We start from the raw sequence: 18,300 nt of genomic DNA on the forward strand, positions 1-18,300 counted from the left end.
GGGGTGGGCCCAGCCAGATATGAGGGTCCAGAGGGGCTGTTCACACTCAGGGCCTAGAGACAGGGTCTCTGGGTCAGCCTCCCCCTCCCTCCTGCTCACCATCTTTTCCTGGCTCTTCTCCATCCAAGCCTGGATGGTCTATGTTCTAATTTAACCAAGGAGGTTGTTCTCTTTGACCAAGTTATTATCCTTCAAGCCCAGTGTTGCCATCTGTGTTCCCTTCGGCCTTTGACCTGCTATGTAATCTTTGGGCAGGTTACTTGCCCTTTCAGGTCTAATGATATCTTCATCTGATCATAAAAAGGTTAGATGGACTAGATCAGCAGGCTTGCAGTTTGTGCCTCACAGTGGCTAGGAAGGAGCCTTAAAGCCTATCGTGGGGATGTTGGAGGAAGGGAGAACAAAGGAAGGCTGAGCCTATCTCACCTTGCTTCAGTCAGAGTCATGCTGCTTTTTGTTTTATACTTTGAGCTTCCACATAGGATTTAGTTTACACCTAAAAAAAGCAAATGGACTAGACATGTCCTCACACTTAGGCCTCAGTTCCCTTCTGAGTGATCATTACAGGCCATAATACAAGTCAAACGTTTAGAGCAGTGCTCAGCATGTAACAATGGTGACAATGATAGCTATTATTTATTGAGCACTGAGTGCCAGGCATTGTTTAAAGGTTGTACCAGAGTCAACTTATTTGTTCCTTCCAAATCTTCTCAAGAGGGCGCAATTGTTATCTTCATTTTACACATAGGACACTGAGGCAACTGAGAAGTTAAGCAACTTATCCAAGATTGCACAGCTAATGGATGGTGCAACTGGGATTTGAATACAGGCATTTTGACTCTAGGGCCCTCCTTGATCAGCCCTACTATTGGTTCTCAATACGTATTTATTTATTTTTGCTGTTCTTATGGTTGTTTCCATTGGCATGTTCTCTTATCCTTCATCTGCAAAATGGGCTGAGTTCCACCTCTCAATGTGACTGTGTGCCTGAAACCAGACCATGGCTGTAGAGCAGGTACATTCCTGTGTTGGCAGCCAGGCCAGGCTTCAGTATGCCCTCAAGCTAAATCTGCAGAGCTAAAGCCTATGGTTTGAGGCCACTTCCCCAAACAGTGCACAATGGGAAAAGGGTGAGTTTGCTAAGAAACTAAGTGCTGGCTTACATGCTCAGAGCCTAGAGGAAACCAGAGAGCAGACCAGCGGAAACTTGTAAGGTGGCTGGATGTCCCACAGGCGATGAGGCTCTGCTGACGTGCTCAGTTCAGCCCTTACTGACTCAGGACTCTAATTGCCCTCCATTTGCCCAGGTCAGCCTTCCTTCTTCCATTTCATCTCCTTTTCTGGCTCCCTCTGTTTTTCTCTTCCTCTCTCCTCCTTCTGCTTGCTCAGCAAGGCTCATAATAACTTGCCAAACCAGAACTCTCATATTTCTTATATTTCTGCTTGGCAGGGGAATTTCACAGCTGGTCCTAACTTCTTCTCCTAAATGATCACATTCTGGCCACAGTCATCTCTTCTCGGGGTTCACTAACCTTCCCCAGCTGGTTCCCTCAACTTGAACTCAAAGCCCAAAGCTTTGTCCCTCTGCCTACCTTTGCTTGACTGTCAGAGCCACTAACTCCCTGGGTGCATCCCCCTCTCTTTTCTGAGTCTCAGTTTCTCTATCTGATAAAGGTTGAAGGGGAGGTGGTGATTTGACTAAATGATATCTGAGGAGTTTTCTAGCTCTAATTTACAACCATTTTATATCTGATCCATTTAGAAAATTGAATTTTCTTGACCACTTCTCTCTCTCTCTCTCTCTCATTTGTATCTATGTATATGATGCTAAAGCTGAAACTCCAGTACTTTGGCCACCTCATGCGAAGAATTGACTCATTGGAAAAGACTCTGATGCTGGGAGGGATTGGGGGCAGGAGGAGAAGGGGATGACAGAGGATGAGATGGCTGGATGGCATCACTGACTCGATGGACGTGAGTCTGAGTGAACTCCGGGAGTTGGTGATGGACAGGGAGGCCTGGTGTGCTGCGATTCATGGGGTCGCCAAGTCGGACATGACTGAGCGACTGAACTGAACTGAACTGAACTGATATGAATGTGTGTGTGTGTGTGCTGAGAACCCAGAAAACAGGACTTTGGGCCAGAATCTGAGGAACTGGGAGCTTTACAAAGTGGGTCAGCATGTTAAAAGCCAAGTGACTTTATTTTTTTTTAATGTAAATTTATTTATTTTAATTGGAGGCTAATTACTTTACAATATTGTATTGGTTTTGCCATACATCAAAATGAATCCGCCACAGGTGTACACATGTTCCCCATCCTGAACCCCTCTCCCACCTCCCTCCCCGTACCATCCCTCTGGGTCATCCCAGTGCACCAGCCCCAAGCATCCTGTATCATGCATCGAACCTGGACTGGTGATTTGTTTCATATTTGAAATTATACATGTTTCAATGCCATTCTCCCAAATCATCCCACCCTCTCCCTCTCCCACAGAGTCCAAAAGACTGTTCTACACATCTGTGTCTCTTTTAAAAGCCAAGTGACTTTAGAAAAATGGTTCCCTTGTTTGAGGTTGAGCTTGATTCCAGAGGAAGCTCAGGGAAGTGTCTGTCTAGAACCCAGGAAGCAGCAAAGCACCAACTCCTCTAGGTGTAGTACAGCCCCTGGGCTTGAGCTCCATGCCTGACCCCCATCCCTTCCAAGAGTGACCCCCTGCCTGTTCCAGACAAGTCATCAGAACTAAGGGCAATGGGGACCCAACCCTGGATGGGCCAAGATTTCTGTTTTCAGTGTGCTGACAGTCAAGTTACAGAGACCAGCACGGAGATAAATAGAGCATCCTTTACAGTTGTCCAAACACTTTTAGTGATTTTGTCTCATTTGGTCCTTACAACAATGATGTGAGATAGCAGGTGAGGAACTGTTATCCCATTTTACAGAGCAAAGGACTGAGAGTCAAAGATAGGAGAGAATTGACCCTAGCTGAGTGGAGAGCTGAGAGACAAACCCAGGTGTTTAATCTTCAGAGCTACTGCTCCCTCCAAAGCCTCATGCTCTCTCAGATTTTCAATAACCTTGATAATAGAACCTTTCTGGGAAGCTACTAGAATAACTTCTTAACGGTGGCTAACTTGGAAAATGGGAGTGAAGATTAATGGGACTTTGGCTCTCTATCTTATATCCAGATATTCATTAAGGATTTTCCTCTGAGAATGATTCTTAACCAGTATGTGAAGGAAATGGGCTTCCCTGGTAGCTCAGCTGGTAAAGAATCTGCCTGCAATGTAGGAGACCCCAGTTCTATTCCTGGGTTGGGAAGATCCCCTGGAGAAGGGATAGGCTTCCCACTCCAGTATTCTTGGGCTTCTCTGGTGGCTCCAAAGGTAAAGAATCCACCTGCAATGCTGAAGGAGGGCATGGCAACCCACTCCAGTGTTCTTCCCTGAAGAATCCTCATGGACAGAGGAGCCTGGTGGGCTATGGTCCATGGGGTTGCAAAGAGCTGGACGTGACTGAGCGACTAAGCACAGCACAGCATGTGAAGGAAATACTCCAGTACAAGGCAGAACATGATCCATTCTCTAAGACAAGTATACACAGTATGCAAGAGACTTAAAGGTTGGAGGACATACTATTTGACTTGAGTTTCAAAGAATGGCAAAGGTCTGAACAGACTGAGATGGAAGTGGGAGTCTGTGAATCCCAGGGACCCCAGCAGCACTCCAGCTCAGCAGGTGTCAGTAACTTCTGAGACAACTGTGCTGACTAGAAGGAATTCTTCCTGAACAATTAAGTACATAAAATGGGCAGGATTTCCTGTTTTCTTTCCTTTCTTCATTTTATATTGTGAGCTACCTAGGCCTGAGTCCCAGCCTTGGGAAACACCTGCTTCACCCACTTGCCCCTCATCTGGAACATGATCACGAATGGCTCTGGGGGTGGGCCAGTCCAGCCACACTTGAGCAGAAGGAGCCATGGGGACCAGGAGGCTTTGCATACAGAAGGGGGCCCAGCCAGGCCTCCCACACTGCTTTTCCCTAAGGTCCAGGATCAGTGTCAGACTATCAGATGATCAGATTGCTCACATTTTTGGAAAAACAAGGTCAAACACCTATTCAATTAAGTGTCACACAACCATAGTGTGTGAGAGATGGAAAGGCCTTAGTAGCCGCTCTATCCAATTCCTTCATTTTAATGATTGGGAAGTCAGGGTGGAGAAGAAGATAGTTGCCCAAGGTCACAGAGCTGTTAGCCACCAAGCCATTGTGCCTGACTGCAACTTTCACCCTACTGACAAACGACCCTTGAGAGCCAGGCCTTCAAGGGGCTCATTGGCCAATAGGAGAAAGCAGCACATCTGGTCTTTGAAGACGGGGAGGTGAACAGAAGCACATCTGATACTTCCATCACTCCACCCAAAGTTGCCCTTTGGCCTCTATACACTGGCTCCCTGGAGTGGGGGTGGGGCTCCAGAGCAAAGATAGTTAACCTGGGCCTTCCCCATCCCAGAGGCCCAGGGGCTCATTCCTGAGATCTCAGCTCCTGCCTTCTTAAATCTCAAATCAGACTTCTGGACTGGAGAAAACATCTCTCCCTCCCCCCACTCTCTTGCTTGGACTGGTCATGGTGGTAATTTTCATAATCATTTAATAACTATTATTTGTATATTGCCTGAAAGTGATTCCTGGGTCCAGAAAATCCCCTGGAGAAGGGAATGGCTACCCTCTCCAGTATTCTTTCCTGGAGAATCCCATAGACAGAGGAGCCTGGTAGGCTATACAGTCTATGGGGTCGCAAAGAATCAGACATGACTGATTGACTAACACCTTCACTTTGGGAGCTTATTGAGCTGTCTCACTCCCACTATCACACTTAGTTCCCACAACAAACCAAGAATTGGGTATTTGGATCTTTACTTTCAAACGGAGACAACTGAGGCTCAGAAAGTTGATAAGTGACAGAGTCAGACATCAGACCCAGAGATGTCCGAATTCTTCAGAAACCGAGCCCTTTGCATCAACCTTAAACTACTTTTTTCACTGGCATCTTGGGAATGACGCATAAGTGGATGGGTGGATGGAAGGATAAAGCAAATAGCCCTCAAACACTGTCTCTGTGGCTGGCTATGTATTCAGTTCAGTTTAGTTCAGTTGCTCAGTCGTGTCCGACTCTTTGCAACTCCATGGACTCCAGCACGCCAGGCCTCCCTGTCCATCACCAACTCCCAGAGTTCACTCAAACTCACGTCCATTGAGTCAGTGATGCCATCCAGCCATCTCATCCTCTGTCGTCCCCTTCTCCTCCTGCCCCCAATCCCTCCCAGCATAAGGGTCTATTCCAATGAGTCAACTCTTCACATGAGGTGGCCAAAGTACTGGAGTTTCAGCTTTAGCATCATTCTTTCTGAAGAACACCCAGGACCAATCTCCTTTAGAATGGACTGGTTGGATCTCCTTGCAGTCCAAGGGACTCTCAAGAGTCTTCTCCAACACCACAGTTCAAAAGCATCAATTTTTCGGCGCTCAGCTTTCTTCACAGTCCAACTCTCACATCCATACATGACCACTGGAAAAACCATAGCCTTAACTAGACGGACCTTTGTTGGCAAAGTAATGTCTCTGCTTTTGAATATGCTATCTAGGGTGGTCATAACTTTCCTTCCAAGGAGTAAGTGTGTTTTAATTTCATGGCTGCAATCACCATCTGCAGTGATTTTGGAGCCCAGAAAAATAAAGTCTGACACTGTTTCCACTGTTTCCCCATCTATTTCCCGTGAAGTGATGGGACCGGATGCCATGATGTCGTTTTCTGAATGTTGGGTTTTAAGCCAACTTTTTCACTCTCCTCTTTCACTTTCATCAAGAGGCTCTTTATTTCTTCTTTATTTTATGCCATAAGGGTGGTGTCATCTGAATATCTGAGGTTATTTATATTTGATATGATATCAATATGATATCTGATATATTAGATATGATATACTTATCTGAGGCTATGTATTAAGCATGAGGATACAGAGGGGAATGAGACAAAGTTTCTACCCTCAGGGAACCTACCTGCTTAGTGAGTGCTTCTCAAACTTTTGCACCATAGTACCCCCAAACAACTGAACAGGATGAACTCATTCCCTGCACAGCCCTGAGGAGCCACGGAAGCCCATGTAGCCAGTCACAAGTGAGAAATTTCCTGGACATCTCTATATTTATCTTACAAATTCGTGTAAATTTTGCATGCTATTCCATTACCTACATTTATGCTTGTTGTGGGAGAGGGAGAGGGTGGGAAGATTTGGGAGAATGGCATTGAAACATGTAAAATATCATGTATGAAACGAGATGCCAGTCCAGGTTCAATGCACGATACTGGATGCTTGGGGCTGGTGCACTGGGACGACCTGGAGGGATGGTATGGGGAGGGAGGAGGGAGGAGGGTTCAGGAGGGGGAGCACATGTATACCTGTGATGGATTCATTTTGATGTTTGGCAAAACTAATACAATTATGTAAAGTTTAAAAATAAAATAAATTAAAAAAAAAACAATAAAAAAAAATGATGTTTCCCTCCCCTCAGATCTTTTAGGGAGAATGAGCTATTCCAAGCAGATGCTCTTGGAAACATCTTCTGGGAAAATCTTCTGCTTACCTCTAGCCCAGGGGGACAGAGATACCATTGAAAAGCAACAGACAGTAGTAGGCTTTTGTGTGGTGAAGGTCAAGATTTTGGTAAAGAGGTCATGTGTGTGCATGCATTCACACACATGACACATATAGAAGCTCTGTAGCCAGAATTGTTTGCTTTGCAGGACCATGTTTCTTTGGCACCCAGGTGATCCACACTTCAACCCTGCCAACTAGCTGTGAAGTAGGCATGTTCCTCAGCCCAGAAACCAGAACTGGAAAGGACACCAGGGATTCTCAAAGGTTTTTTACTTCCTAAAAGACCTTTTGGTGACTGTGATTGAGAAACAAGATGGCATCCACATCCCAGGAACAGAGAGCTGAGAGGAGAGAAAATCAGGCAAGCTTACAGCTGCTTATGTAGGTTGATGAAGTAGTTATCCTGTGAGAGATATTTAGGGACTGGTAAAGTGCTTCCCTGTTTTTGATGGCTTTCTCAAGACAAGAAGCATGTGTTTTATAAAGTTTGAATGTTGTTCTGCCATTTGCATGCTCTGTTAATGGATTAATGAACTCATTATTCATTCTGCTTTTTTTTCTTTGTTTTAGAGAAAGGTTCTGCATGCCAGCCTACTTTGATGATCTTCAGGGAAACAAGAAAAGGTGCTCCGACTTTCTCTGGGGCCATAGGTTAAAGGGAGCAGGGCATCTCTGGGGTCCAGATGTGCTGATAACAGCAGTGAGGTCAAAGTATAATAGCGCCAAGTGGCAGAAGGGGGAGGTGGGGAGCGTTGGATATTCTGAAACGGTTTCTCCTCCACTCCTTAAAAGTCCCTTTTGGCCTTTTTCTTTTTCCAAACCTTGAAGGGCTTTGTGTTTTGTTTTCAGTAAGGAGGCCTTTCCCTTCCCTGGTGGAATGTATTCCCTGGAATATCCTGCTCCAGGGGCACATGACGCAGAGTTGGAAGCCTCTGTTCTCAGGAGCCCTACTTCCTATGTTTTCATTTTTCCTCTTGAAACATAAACCAAACCAACTCTTCCTGTTTCTGGTTTGGGGATGTGGAGAGTCACACAGCAGGGACCCTCTAGCAAACAGGTCACAAGGGGCCTCTGAAAGCTGCCCCTTGGCTGCCCTGCCATGGGAGGAGGGCTGTTGGGATGGAATTTTAGTCCCATGGAAAGAGGAGAACAGCGTCCAGGCTGTGATGAGGAAGCAGCCAACGCTGGTTCTGATGCCTGTTTGTTCTTCTTTGCCTTTGCCCTTACCCCAGGCTGATCAAAACCAGGTTGCCATGGAACTTTTATCAGCTGAGCTACTGATCTTCAGCCCTTGGGTACTGTCAGTCTGGAGCAAGTTTAGGGGAGAATCATCAGGGCTGTGAGAAATTGGGAGCTGGTGCTGTTCGCTCTCTGGAAAGACAGATTCTAGGAGGATACTATACAAGAGTGGGGACTTGGGTTCTAGTCTCAGTTTTACTACTAAGTGCCGTCTTCTGTTTTTCAGATGACCTACCTACTCTGACTTCAGTTTCACCAATTGCAGTGGGAACATTAGACTGTATGAGCTACAAGGCTCCTTCCATCTCAGACTTTGGGAAATTCTAAGCGCCAGCAGATTGGTCATAGAGAGGAGGAATATAACAGCTTCCATGAGACTGCAAGGGGTGAAAACAAGACCACTGGGTGGAAGTTGTGAGGAAGATTCTGGCTTCACATAAAGAAGGACTTTCAACTGAGTACAGAATGAAAAGGAATGCTTGACCATACCTGGAGTTTGGACTGAGCCTGAGTGGATATATAGCAGGAATGGTAAAAAGGGAGCCTGTTAGCAATTGACCACATGACTAGAGCAGTAGTCACCAATATTTACTTTTACGTGACCAACTTCAGTCCCCAAATGAAACCTTTATGGAACCTCCAAGAGGTGAAGTAGATTTGGTTGAGTGAAGCAACCCTGCAGCTCTGTCCTCCCCTCATATCCCCCAGTGAATCTCTGGGAACTCTAGAGTTCCTCAGAACTCAGTTTGTAAGCTACCAGTTAATGTAAATATGGTCTTTAAGTGCCCTTCTTGTCTTGAGATGTAGGCAACCTCCAAGTTTCAAGGGTTTGGTGGAAATGTGTTTTACATGGATCTGTACCATTGACTGCAACTCTTAGCCCCTCAAAGCCTTGTCTCAAGACAATTTGCCATCTGGAGCCAGTGGGGGCTCTGTGTTGATCTGTAATAGCTAGTTCAGAGCTGAAAAGATAGGGAAGAATGTCTGCTGAGAAAGAAGTCACTGGTCTAATTACCAGCAGTTCTTTCACTATGCCATCAAAAATAAATGGCAGTCCTTGCAGATTCATTGTTTATGTGAGGCCCTGTGCTTACTTAGTTCTGGGAATATAGAGGTCAGTCAGATGTAGCTCTTGTACACCAACAACTCATGATCCATGGGATATACAGAAAAGAAAAGAAGCAAATGCAGAACAGCATGTTGTGTTATAATAGAGATATCAACAAGATGGGTTTGTCCAGAGAACCAGAAGATGGCTTGACAAGCCAAGTAGGGGGGCTGGCAAAGATACATGCAGTGAGAGTCCAATATGAGAGTTCATTGTATGCATGGGAAATACTGTCCCACGAGGCTCAGAAATGTGTGGGTGTGGTGGCAGACGGAGAAAGAAAGATAGGTCATTAAGTTGTGAAGAACCTTAGTTGCCAATGCAAAAAATCTGGATTTTGACCAAAGGTAGGGAACAATCAAAGGTTTTTGAGCATGACCAAATTTTTCTTTTAAAGAGAGAACTCTGACAGCAGTATGGGAGGTGGACCGGAAGGGAAAGCAAGCTGTCAGGGAGACCAGTTAGGAACCATAGAAACCATCCATGACAGAGCTCTTAAGGGCCAAAATGGAGGACTATGACGGTGTGGGTGGAAAAGAAGGGACAGATTTGAGAAACATTACAGAGAAGATTCATGGGCATGATTTGGTGACTGGATGGTAGCCAGTAAGAGAGGGAGGAGCCCAGGCAATTTCCATGATTCTTGCTTGAGTTACAGGGTGGATGATAGTACATTCAACAAGAAAAAGAATCCTAGAGAAGGAGAAGGTTTCCAGGAGAATGATGAAGAACTATGACTTTTAGTGTTGAGTTTGAAGGATTCATGTGAATTCCTGGTAGAAGTGTCCAATAACACTTCTCAGGTCCTTTCCAGATCTGTCATTTCATTTGCAATTCCCATTCCTCCACCCAGCCTGTGGGTAGCTGTCCTGTGCCACACAGCCCTTATTCTGATCTTCTGGATTGGCCCAGGCTGCAAAAGTGGTCAACTCAGCTGTGCATCAGGACATTTGCCTGGCCCATCTGTAACCCTGGCTTTCTATTTTGCATTCCTGAAAGCAAGCATCGGGGACCTGGAATTCCCATCCCCTTTTGACCCCAAAAGAAGCTATTAGACTTTCCTCTATGGGTCTGGAAATCCTTTCCTTATCCCAAAAAACATCTTGAAATTGCCCTTTCCTCTGACCCTATCCTTGCCTCTCCCTTCTTTCAGTCTGACTCTGGCAGGAACAAGGGGTGGAGGATGACACAGAGTATAGTACAGATGATCTTGAGACCTTCTAGTTCAACTTTCTTATTTTTCATACATGGAAATTGTGGCTCAGGCAGGGGAGACAACTAACTCAAGGTCACAGAAGGAGTTAATGTCAGATTTGGGATTAGATCTTGGAATTTTCAACCCATAGTCCAATGTTATTTACCTTGGCTGAATTCACTGTAGACCACAGTTGAAAGATTTCCTGTCTCAAATGATAATCAATTCCAGGAACCCACTAACTCAGTCGATTTTTATACTACTCCAAGTTGCTGGGTAAAATATCTGTCAATTGCTAGATAAGCTATGGCCTGCCAGTGTTCTTCATCAAAAGGCAAATGTTAAATGGGCCAGATCTGTCAAGAATTAGTTACAATAATTTTTTGGTCTTTTTCAAAAGAAAGGGAGCTAATTATTATTATTCTGGTAATTTTCATAGGCTCAATGTTTTGGTATACTCTCCTCTTGAGCCTTAGAAGTGATGTTTAATAGCAACTTAAATAAATGTCTTTGTTTCTATTTTCTCCCTTTTAAACTAGTCTTCTCTGCTCTCCCAGAGCTGGAGGGACAGGTCTGGGGCATCTGATGGATGAAGTCTGGTGTTCAGGCCAAACCTGCAGCCAGGCTGAAGCCAGGTGGGTTGGGGAACCAGGACTCTTGTTACAGGCCAACTATTACCCCCACCCCCTCACCAGGTCACCTCAGCCATTTCAACAGGAGCTTGGAGAGAAGTCCCAAATGGCTATAGGCAAGAAAAAAAGTCTTGTGCACTGGGAACAGGGGGCCTCAGGAAGGCTTTGGTGTAGGGCAGTGGGAGGGAAGGTCAGCAGGCTTCTCATCTCTGTGGGATGCTGGGAAGGGGAACTAATGGGTTAAACAGAAGTATAGGTTCTATAAGTCAAGAAGTCATTAAATTTCATTCAGAGCAGCAAGATACCTTAGAGTTCATTTGGACCAAGCACTTCACTTTATAATTGGGAACACTAGGGCCGAGAGAGGGGGAGGGACAGGCCCAAGGTCACACAACTGGTCAAAGACAGAGACAAAATGGGAACCTAGAACTTCTGGTACTCTGGTCAAGTGTTCTCACTTCAGTACCTGTGAGGCAGTTCAGAATGGTTCAGGTCAGAATTTGTTTGGAGGGAAGGGGCTCCTTTTAGGCTCCAGAACTTATTTCCATCTCAGGAGCAATTCATTCTTAAGTAATAGGAATAAGGAGTATGGAGTGCTGTAGGGAGCCCGGGAGCATTCAGCAAGTCTTGGAGTGAGCCACAGAGGCCTAAAGGCCCGTTTGACCTGACAGTTTGTATAATCACCACCTGTGGTTTCCAATGCTTGGTATATATGCAAGGGGTGATTTGGAGTGATACATCAACATTTTGAATTATGATAGATATATGTGAATTCATTATGTATTAGGAAAGCTGTAACCAGTATCTCAATCCCTCATTTCATAGATATTTACAGCTTGGTGGTGGTTTAGTTGCTGAGTCGTGTCCAACTCTTTTGTGACCTTGTGGACTGTAGCCCACCAGGCTCCTCTGTCCATAGAATTTTCCAGGTGAGAATACTGGAGTGGGTTGCTGTTTCCTTTTCCAGGGGACCTTCCTGACCCAGGGATCCCGGGTCTCCTACACTGAAGTGAGGTTATAGTTTAAAATCAGTCTGAAGTAAAGAAACACAGTAAATACATACTGCACAGGATGAAACGATGGCAAAAACTGTGAAGTTGGTTCACCAATAAGTGAAACTTGGAGAATATTGTGTTAGTGGATGCTTGGGCCATGATAGCAGAATCATCAAAGGTCATTCAAGCCATCCTCCTGGGCCTGGGCAGCATTATGTATGTTGAAGCCAGTTAGATGTTCCTAATGTTGATGCCTTTGAACTGTGGTGCTGGAGAAGACTCTTGAGAGTCCCTTGGACTGCAAGGAGATCCAACCAGTCCATCCTAAAGGAGATCAGTCCTGGGTGTTCATTGGAAGGACTGATGCTGAGGCTGAAACTCCAATACTTTGGCCACCTCATGCAAAGAGTTGACTCATTGGAAAAGACCCTGATGCTGGGAGGGATTGGGGGCAGGAGGAAAAGGGGATGACAGAGGATGAGATGGCTGGATGGCATCACCAACTCGATGCACACGAGTTTGGGTGAACTCCGGGAGTTGGTGATGGACAGGGAGGCCTGGTGTGCTGCAATTCATGGGGTCACAAAGAGTCGGACACGACTGAGTGACTGAACTGAACTGAACTGAACTGAATGTTCTCCTGTGCAGATGGCACCAAAGATTTGCTCTGTACATGAAACCACTAGGAGAGAAGCAGTAGCATGACAGAGAAACCTTTGATTGACTAATCTTAATAGGAAGACGATTACATATGCAAAGCATACTCAGTCATCAGCTTTGAGTCAATGTCTTGGCTTTTTCTTCTCTAAAAGGTCCCTGGTCAGTCCTCCCCTTCACTATTTCCATTCTACTCTGGTGGAAACTTACAAGAATGGCATATGAGAACAGAACAGGCTCAGTGTACAGATAGAACATTGAGAGTCAGAGAGGGGAAGGTTCTTAACATCCTTCAAACATGAGTTGTGCAGTCAAGACTAGATCCCAGGCTTCTTGATTCCCAAATGCTTATTTCACATTTGCTGCCCTGCAATTCCTTATTCATTGCCCTCTTGGCACATTCCCCTCAATCTGACCCCAAAGCAGGCATCTATAGCCTCCACTGAACTCCTGGCTAGTACAGCTCCCTTTCTTTAAGACCTTCTAAACTCATCAAGGGCCCAAGAAGCTGGTAACATTGGTCATATCAGAGAGGATTGCTGAGTGGTGAAGAGATAGGCATAGGGAGATTTTGTATTTTCATATCTCTTGAATTTTAAAACAGGTGAAAGCATAACCTCATCCCCCAAAATCAATAATAAATCAAGAGTTCTCTCCCTCCCTGAGCTATATCTCAAAAATAATCATTTTTGCTCAGAACTTTGATATTTTTAATGCACCATTTCTTACACTCCATGCAAGAACCCCATGAAGTAAGCTCCATTTTATAGATGTGGACACTGGTCCAGAGAGAGGAAGTTTCATGCCTGGGCCCACACAGTGAATTGCTTATGAAATTAGGACTACAATCCAGGTCCTTTGATTTTTGGTGTCTTGCTGCTTCCACTGCCATATCCACATAAACTCTTAATTTGTTCCAGATTGGCTTTCAACCAGCCTAAGGCAATGTGTTCACATTTGTCCTTAAATAGACATTTTCAAACTTTAACCTAGAGAAGCAGCACAAAAGTCAGTTCTAGCTCAGTTCTGTAGGTGACAACTTCTTCTGCCTGGCCCTATCCTCTTAAAGACACTCCTCTTTCCTCTAGAAAACACAGACCACTCAAGCCACCTGGTGCCCACCCTCCCGGGATGCAGCCCTGGCAACTCAGCCTGGCACAGACAATCTAATGAGGCAACCTGGCAACTTCTGCCAGTGCTTTTTTCTGGGAAAGGTCATTATTTCAGGACCTGAGGGTTTCTTTTTAGCCTTTGCAGCTGGTGTCTCTGAAATAGAGAAGTTTGTCCTTTCCCCACTATGGGCAGCCCACATATATTGTGCCCCCAGAAGTCTCTGTTGCAAAGTAGGAACTGTGTTCAGCAAGAAGCTCTGGAAGGAGATGGGGAAGGTTGGGGAGAGGGAGGTAGTAGAGAGAAACAGATGCATGCTGCATGCTGATCAAAGCAGTGTTCCTGCTCCACAACGGGTCCCCTCTCATCTGCTGTCAGGGCAATGCAAATAAACACCTCTCCCTGCTGGCTCTTCCTTTTGAGCAGCCACCACCCAAGAACTCAGGGTCCTAAGGTGGAAAAGCCCTTAGAAGGTCACCAGATCCCTTCTCTGCCTCCTTGTAAGACCAGTGACCTGGGGAGGTCCTCAGGAGCAAGGGCTCCTGTTGTCTATTCCAACATCTTACCAAGATGCTCTGTGCAGGCTCTTAGCATCCCAGTTCTTAATTGGTGTCTTTCTGCTTCCCTGAGCCCCAACCCTAACTGCCATCTAGCAGCCATGCTAATTCAAGTCCTGAGCTCATCCTGATGAAAAACTGTAGCCAGTGGAAATGGCTGAGGTCAGGTTGGAGCCAAGAGGATGACCTCAGAAAAGCCCAGTTGATGCCAGGAGTCCAGGCTCTGGCAGCAAATTCATTTCTGGCCAATATCTTTCTTTCTCTTTCTCCCCAAAGCAGTCATCTCTAAACAACTGTGTCCTCTTCAATGGAAGGTAGGTGCTCCAGAATGCCACCCACTTGTTCACACCTAAGTGGGACACCAGAGGCAGAAGACAGTTAAGCAAAGAAATTTGCAGCAGAGGAAAGACAGGGATTTTTCTCCCTCAAGGCTATGTACATCCCTTTAGTCCTAACTGACTCTCTTGGTAGATTTCCAAACGAAGTAAGCATTGGAAATATCAGATATCGAACTCCAAATGCCAAGTCTCTTTCCTTCACCTCTTCTTACCTGCTCCCTTTCCCAACATATCTCCCATGCCTTATATACTTTTTAGTGAAAAGAAAGCATCTGAGAAAAAGGGAAGCATATGGGTGGCGGCCACTTGCTGATAGCTCTATAGGGAGACCTTCCCCTGGTTCCCTGACCGGAGAAAATCATCCATCTGAGAAACACAGAAGGTCTGCATGCTCATTCACCTCAAAAGACCTCAGAAGTGGACTTTGGGAAAGGAGCTTGGGAAATGCCCACTGGAGGGAGACAGAGGACATCTCCAGCTTCGGCACTAGGACATCAGCTCCAAGCCCAGACACCTGATCAGCTCATCTGTGAGGATCACTGAGAAGCTCAGTGCTATTGCACGCTACGTGTGAGCCCCACCTTACACACTTACCGGCATTCTTCCTCCCTTGAAGCAATGGGAAGCACTGTAAAAGAAAGAGAGAAGAAATTAAGGCATTGCAGAGCCCCACAAAATATTAGAATCAGAAGGAATCCTTGAAGTCAGCAAGTTCAATCTACTCATTTTACAGAAAAGCACATGGAGGCCCACAGAAAAGGAAAATGAGGTACATGTCGAGAGCAAAGTGGAGCTTAGAAGCTCAGACTCCTGACTGCCCACTCCACACTACTTTCTCCCCCTCCACTGACTGACTCCTCTGGTTCATGTCATTATCATAGATTAAGAGCACCTCCAAGTCAGGAGATTGGAGGCAGTCTGTGCAGGTCACAGTACTGTTCCAAGGCCTGACAATAAGAATTATCATAGAATCAGTCAGCATTTGCTTGGAACATACCATCCTTGGCATAGCATCAGCCAGATTAGAAGTAAGGTATGTTGGTGGAAAAAGCACTATTTGGAATTGGAAAGCTCAAGTTCCAATAGGGCTCCCTTCCCCTATTTATTGATTATGTAACATTGGACATTACCCATAATCTTTCAAACTCACTTTCTGCATCCATAAGCCTAGGATAGTAATAATCCCAAGTTCATATATTTTGTAAGAAATTGCAACACACAAAAATATTTTAAATGGTAAAGAATATTATAAATTAACTCATTGAAAATATTTATAGAGCACCCTCTCCTCCGTGGATCACAGCCTTGTCATGGTGAAGGGGCTTGTGTAACTCAATGAAGCTATGAGCCATGCTATGCAGGGCCACCCAAGATGGATGGGTCATAGTGAAAAGTTCTGACAAAATGTGGTCAACTGGAGGAGGAAATGGCCACCCACTGCAATATTCCTGCCACGAGAACCCCATGAACAGTATGAAAAAGCAAAATAACATGATCCTGGAGGATGAGTCTCCCAGGTCGGAAGTCATCCAATATGCTACTGGGGAAGAGCAGAGAGTAATTACTAATAGCTCTCCAGAAAGAATGAAGCAGCTGGGCCAAAGCAGAAATGACACACAGTTGTGGATATGTCTGGTGGTAAAAGTAAGCCTGATGTTGTAAAGAACAATATTGCATAGGAACCTGGAATGTCAAGTCCATGAATCAAGGTAAATTGAACATGGTCAAGCAGGAGATGGCAAGAGTGAACATCAACAGTGTAGGAACCAGTGAACTAAAATTAATGGGAATGGGTGGCTCTAGTTCAGATGACCATTATATTTACTACTGAGGGCAAGATTCTCTTAGAAGAAATGGAGTAACTCTTATAGTCAATAAAAGAGTCCAAAACGCAGTACTTGGGTGCAATCTCAAAAATGACAGAATGATCTCAGGTCATTTCCAAGGCAAACCATTCAACATCACAGTAATCCAAGTCTATGCCCCAACCATTGATGCTAAAGAAGCTGAAGTTGACTGGTTCTATGAAGACCTACCACAACTTCTAGAACTAACACACAAAAAAAGATGTTCTTTGCATCATCAGGGATTGGGGTGCCAAAGTAGGAAGTCAAGAGATGCCCAGAATAAAAGGCAAGTTTGGCCTTGGAGTACAAAATAGAGCAGGGCAAAGACTAACAGAGTTTTGTTAAGAGAACACACTGGTCATAGCAAACACCCTTTTCCAACAACTAAAGATACGACTCTATATATGGACATCACCAGATGGTCAATACAGAAATCAGACTGATTATGTTATTTGCAGCTGAAGATAGAGAAGCTCTATACAGTCAGCGAAAACAAGACCAGGAGCTGACTGTGGCCCAGATCATGAACTCCTTATTGCAAAATTCAGGCTTAAATTGAAGAAAGTAGGGAAAACCACTAAACCATTCAGGTATGACCTAAATCAAATCCTTTATGATTATACAGTGGAAGTGATAAATAGATTCAAGGGATTAGATCTGATAGAGTGCCTGAAGAACTATGGATTGAGTTTCATAACATCATATAGGAGGCAGTGACCAAAACCATCCCAAAGAAAAAGAAATGCAAGAAGGACAAATGATTGTCTGAGGAGTGCTTGCAAATAGCTGAGGAAAGAAAAGAAGCAAAAAGCAAAGGAGAAAGGGAAAGATATAGCAGAGTCCCAGAGAATAGCAAGGAGAGATAAGAAGGCCTTCTTAAATGAACAATGCAAAGAAATAGGGGAAAACAATAGGATGCAAAAGATGTGAGATCTCTTCAAGAAAACTGGATATAGCAAAGGAACATTTCATGCAAGGATGGGCACAATAAAGGACAGAAACGGTAAGGACCTAACAGAGGCAGAAGAGATTAAGAAGAGATGGCAAGAATACACAGAAGTATACAAGAAAGGTCTTAATGACCCAGAAAACCATGATGGTGTGGTCACTCACCTAGAACCAGACATCCTGGAGTGTGAAGTCAAGTGGGCCTTAGGAAGCATTACTATGAACAAAACTAGTGGAGATGATGGAATTCCAGCTGAGCTAGTTCAAATCCTAAAAGATGATGCAATTTAAGTGCTACGCTCAATGTGTCAGTAAATTTGGAAAGCTCAGCAGTGGCCACAAGACTGGAAAAGGTCAGTTTCCATTCCAATTCCAAAGAAGGGCAATGCCAAAGAATGTTCAAACTACCATATAACTGTGCTCATTTTACATGCTAGTAAGGTTATGCTCAAAATTTTTCAACCAAGGCTTCAGCAGTATGTGAACCAAAAACTTTCAAATGTACAAGCTCCATTTAGAAAAGGTAGAGGAACCAGAAATCAAATTGCCAAAATTCATTGGATCACAGAGAAAGCAAGGGCATTCCAGGAAAACATCTGCTTCATTGCCTACACTAATGCCTTTGACTGTATGGATCCCAACAAACTGTGGAAAATTGTCACTTTGCTTATTTAACTTATATGCAGAGTACATCATGAGAAATGCTGGGCTGAATGAATCATAAGCTAGAATCAAGATTACCAGAAGAAATATAAACAACCTCAGATATGTAGATGATACCACTCTAATGGCAGAAAGTGAAGAGGAAGGAACTAAGGAGCCTCTTGATAATGGTAAAAAGGGAGAATGAAAAAACTGGCTTGAAACTCAACATCAAAAAACTAAGATCATGGCATCCAGTCCCATTATTTCATGGCAAATAGAAGGGGAAAAAGTGGAAGCAGTGACAGGTTTTATTTTCTTGGGCTGCAAAATGACTGCAGAAATTGACTGCAGCCTTGGAAGGAAAGCTATGATA

General features: G+C 44.6%; 1 protein-coding gene across 2 annotated transcripts in view; it reads right to left on the reverse strand.

Moving 5' to 3' along the window:
* The window catches only part of STARD8 (StAR related lipid transfer domain containing 8), an 82,306-nt gene that overhangs the window by 51,914 nt on the left and 12,092 nt on the right, over positions 1-18,300 (reverse strand). For both annotated transcript variants that reach the window (XM_024988133.2, XM_059883487.1), the window contains exon 2: positions 15,082-15,115. In XM_024988133.2, coding sequence (XP_024843901.1) covers positions 15,082-15,115 — 34 coding nt within the window. The remainder of the gene's footprint in view (positions 1-15,081; positions 15,116-18,300) is intronic.

Source organism: Bos taurus, chromosome X, assembly GCF_002263795.3.
Source record: "Bos taurus isolate L1 Dominette 01449 registration number 42190680 breed Hereford chromosome X, ARS-UCD2.0, whole genome shotgun sequence".
Lineage (NCBI taxonomy): Eukaryota > Metazoa > Chordata > Mammalia > Artiodactyla > Bovidae > Bos > Bos taurus.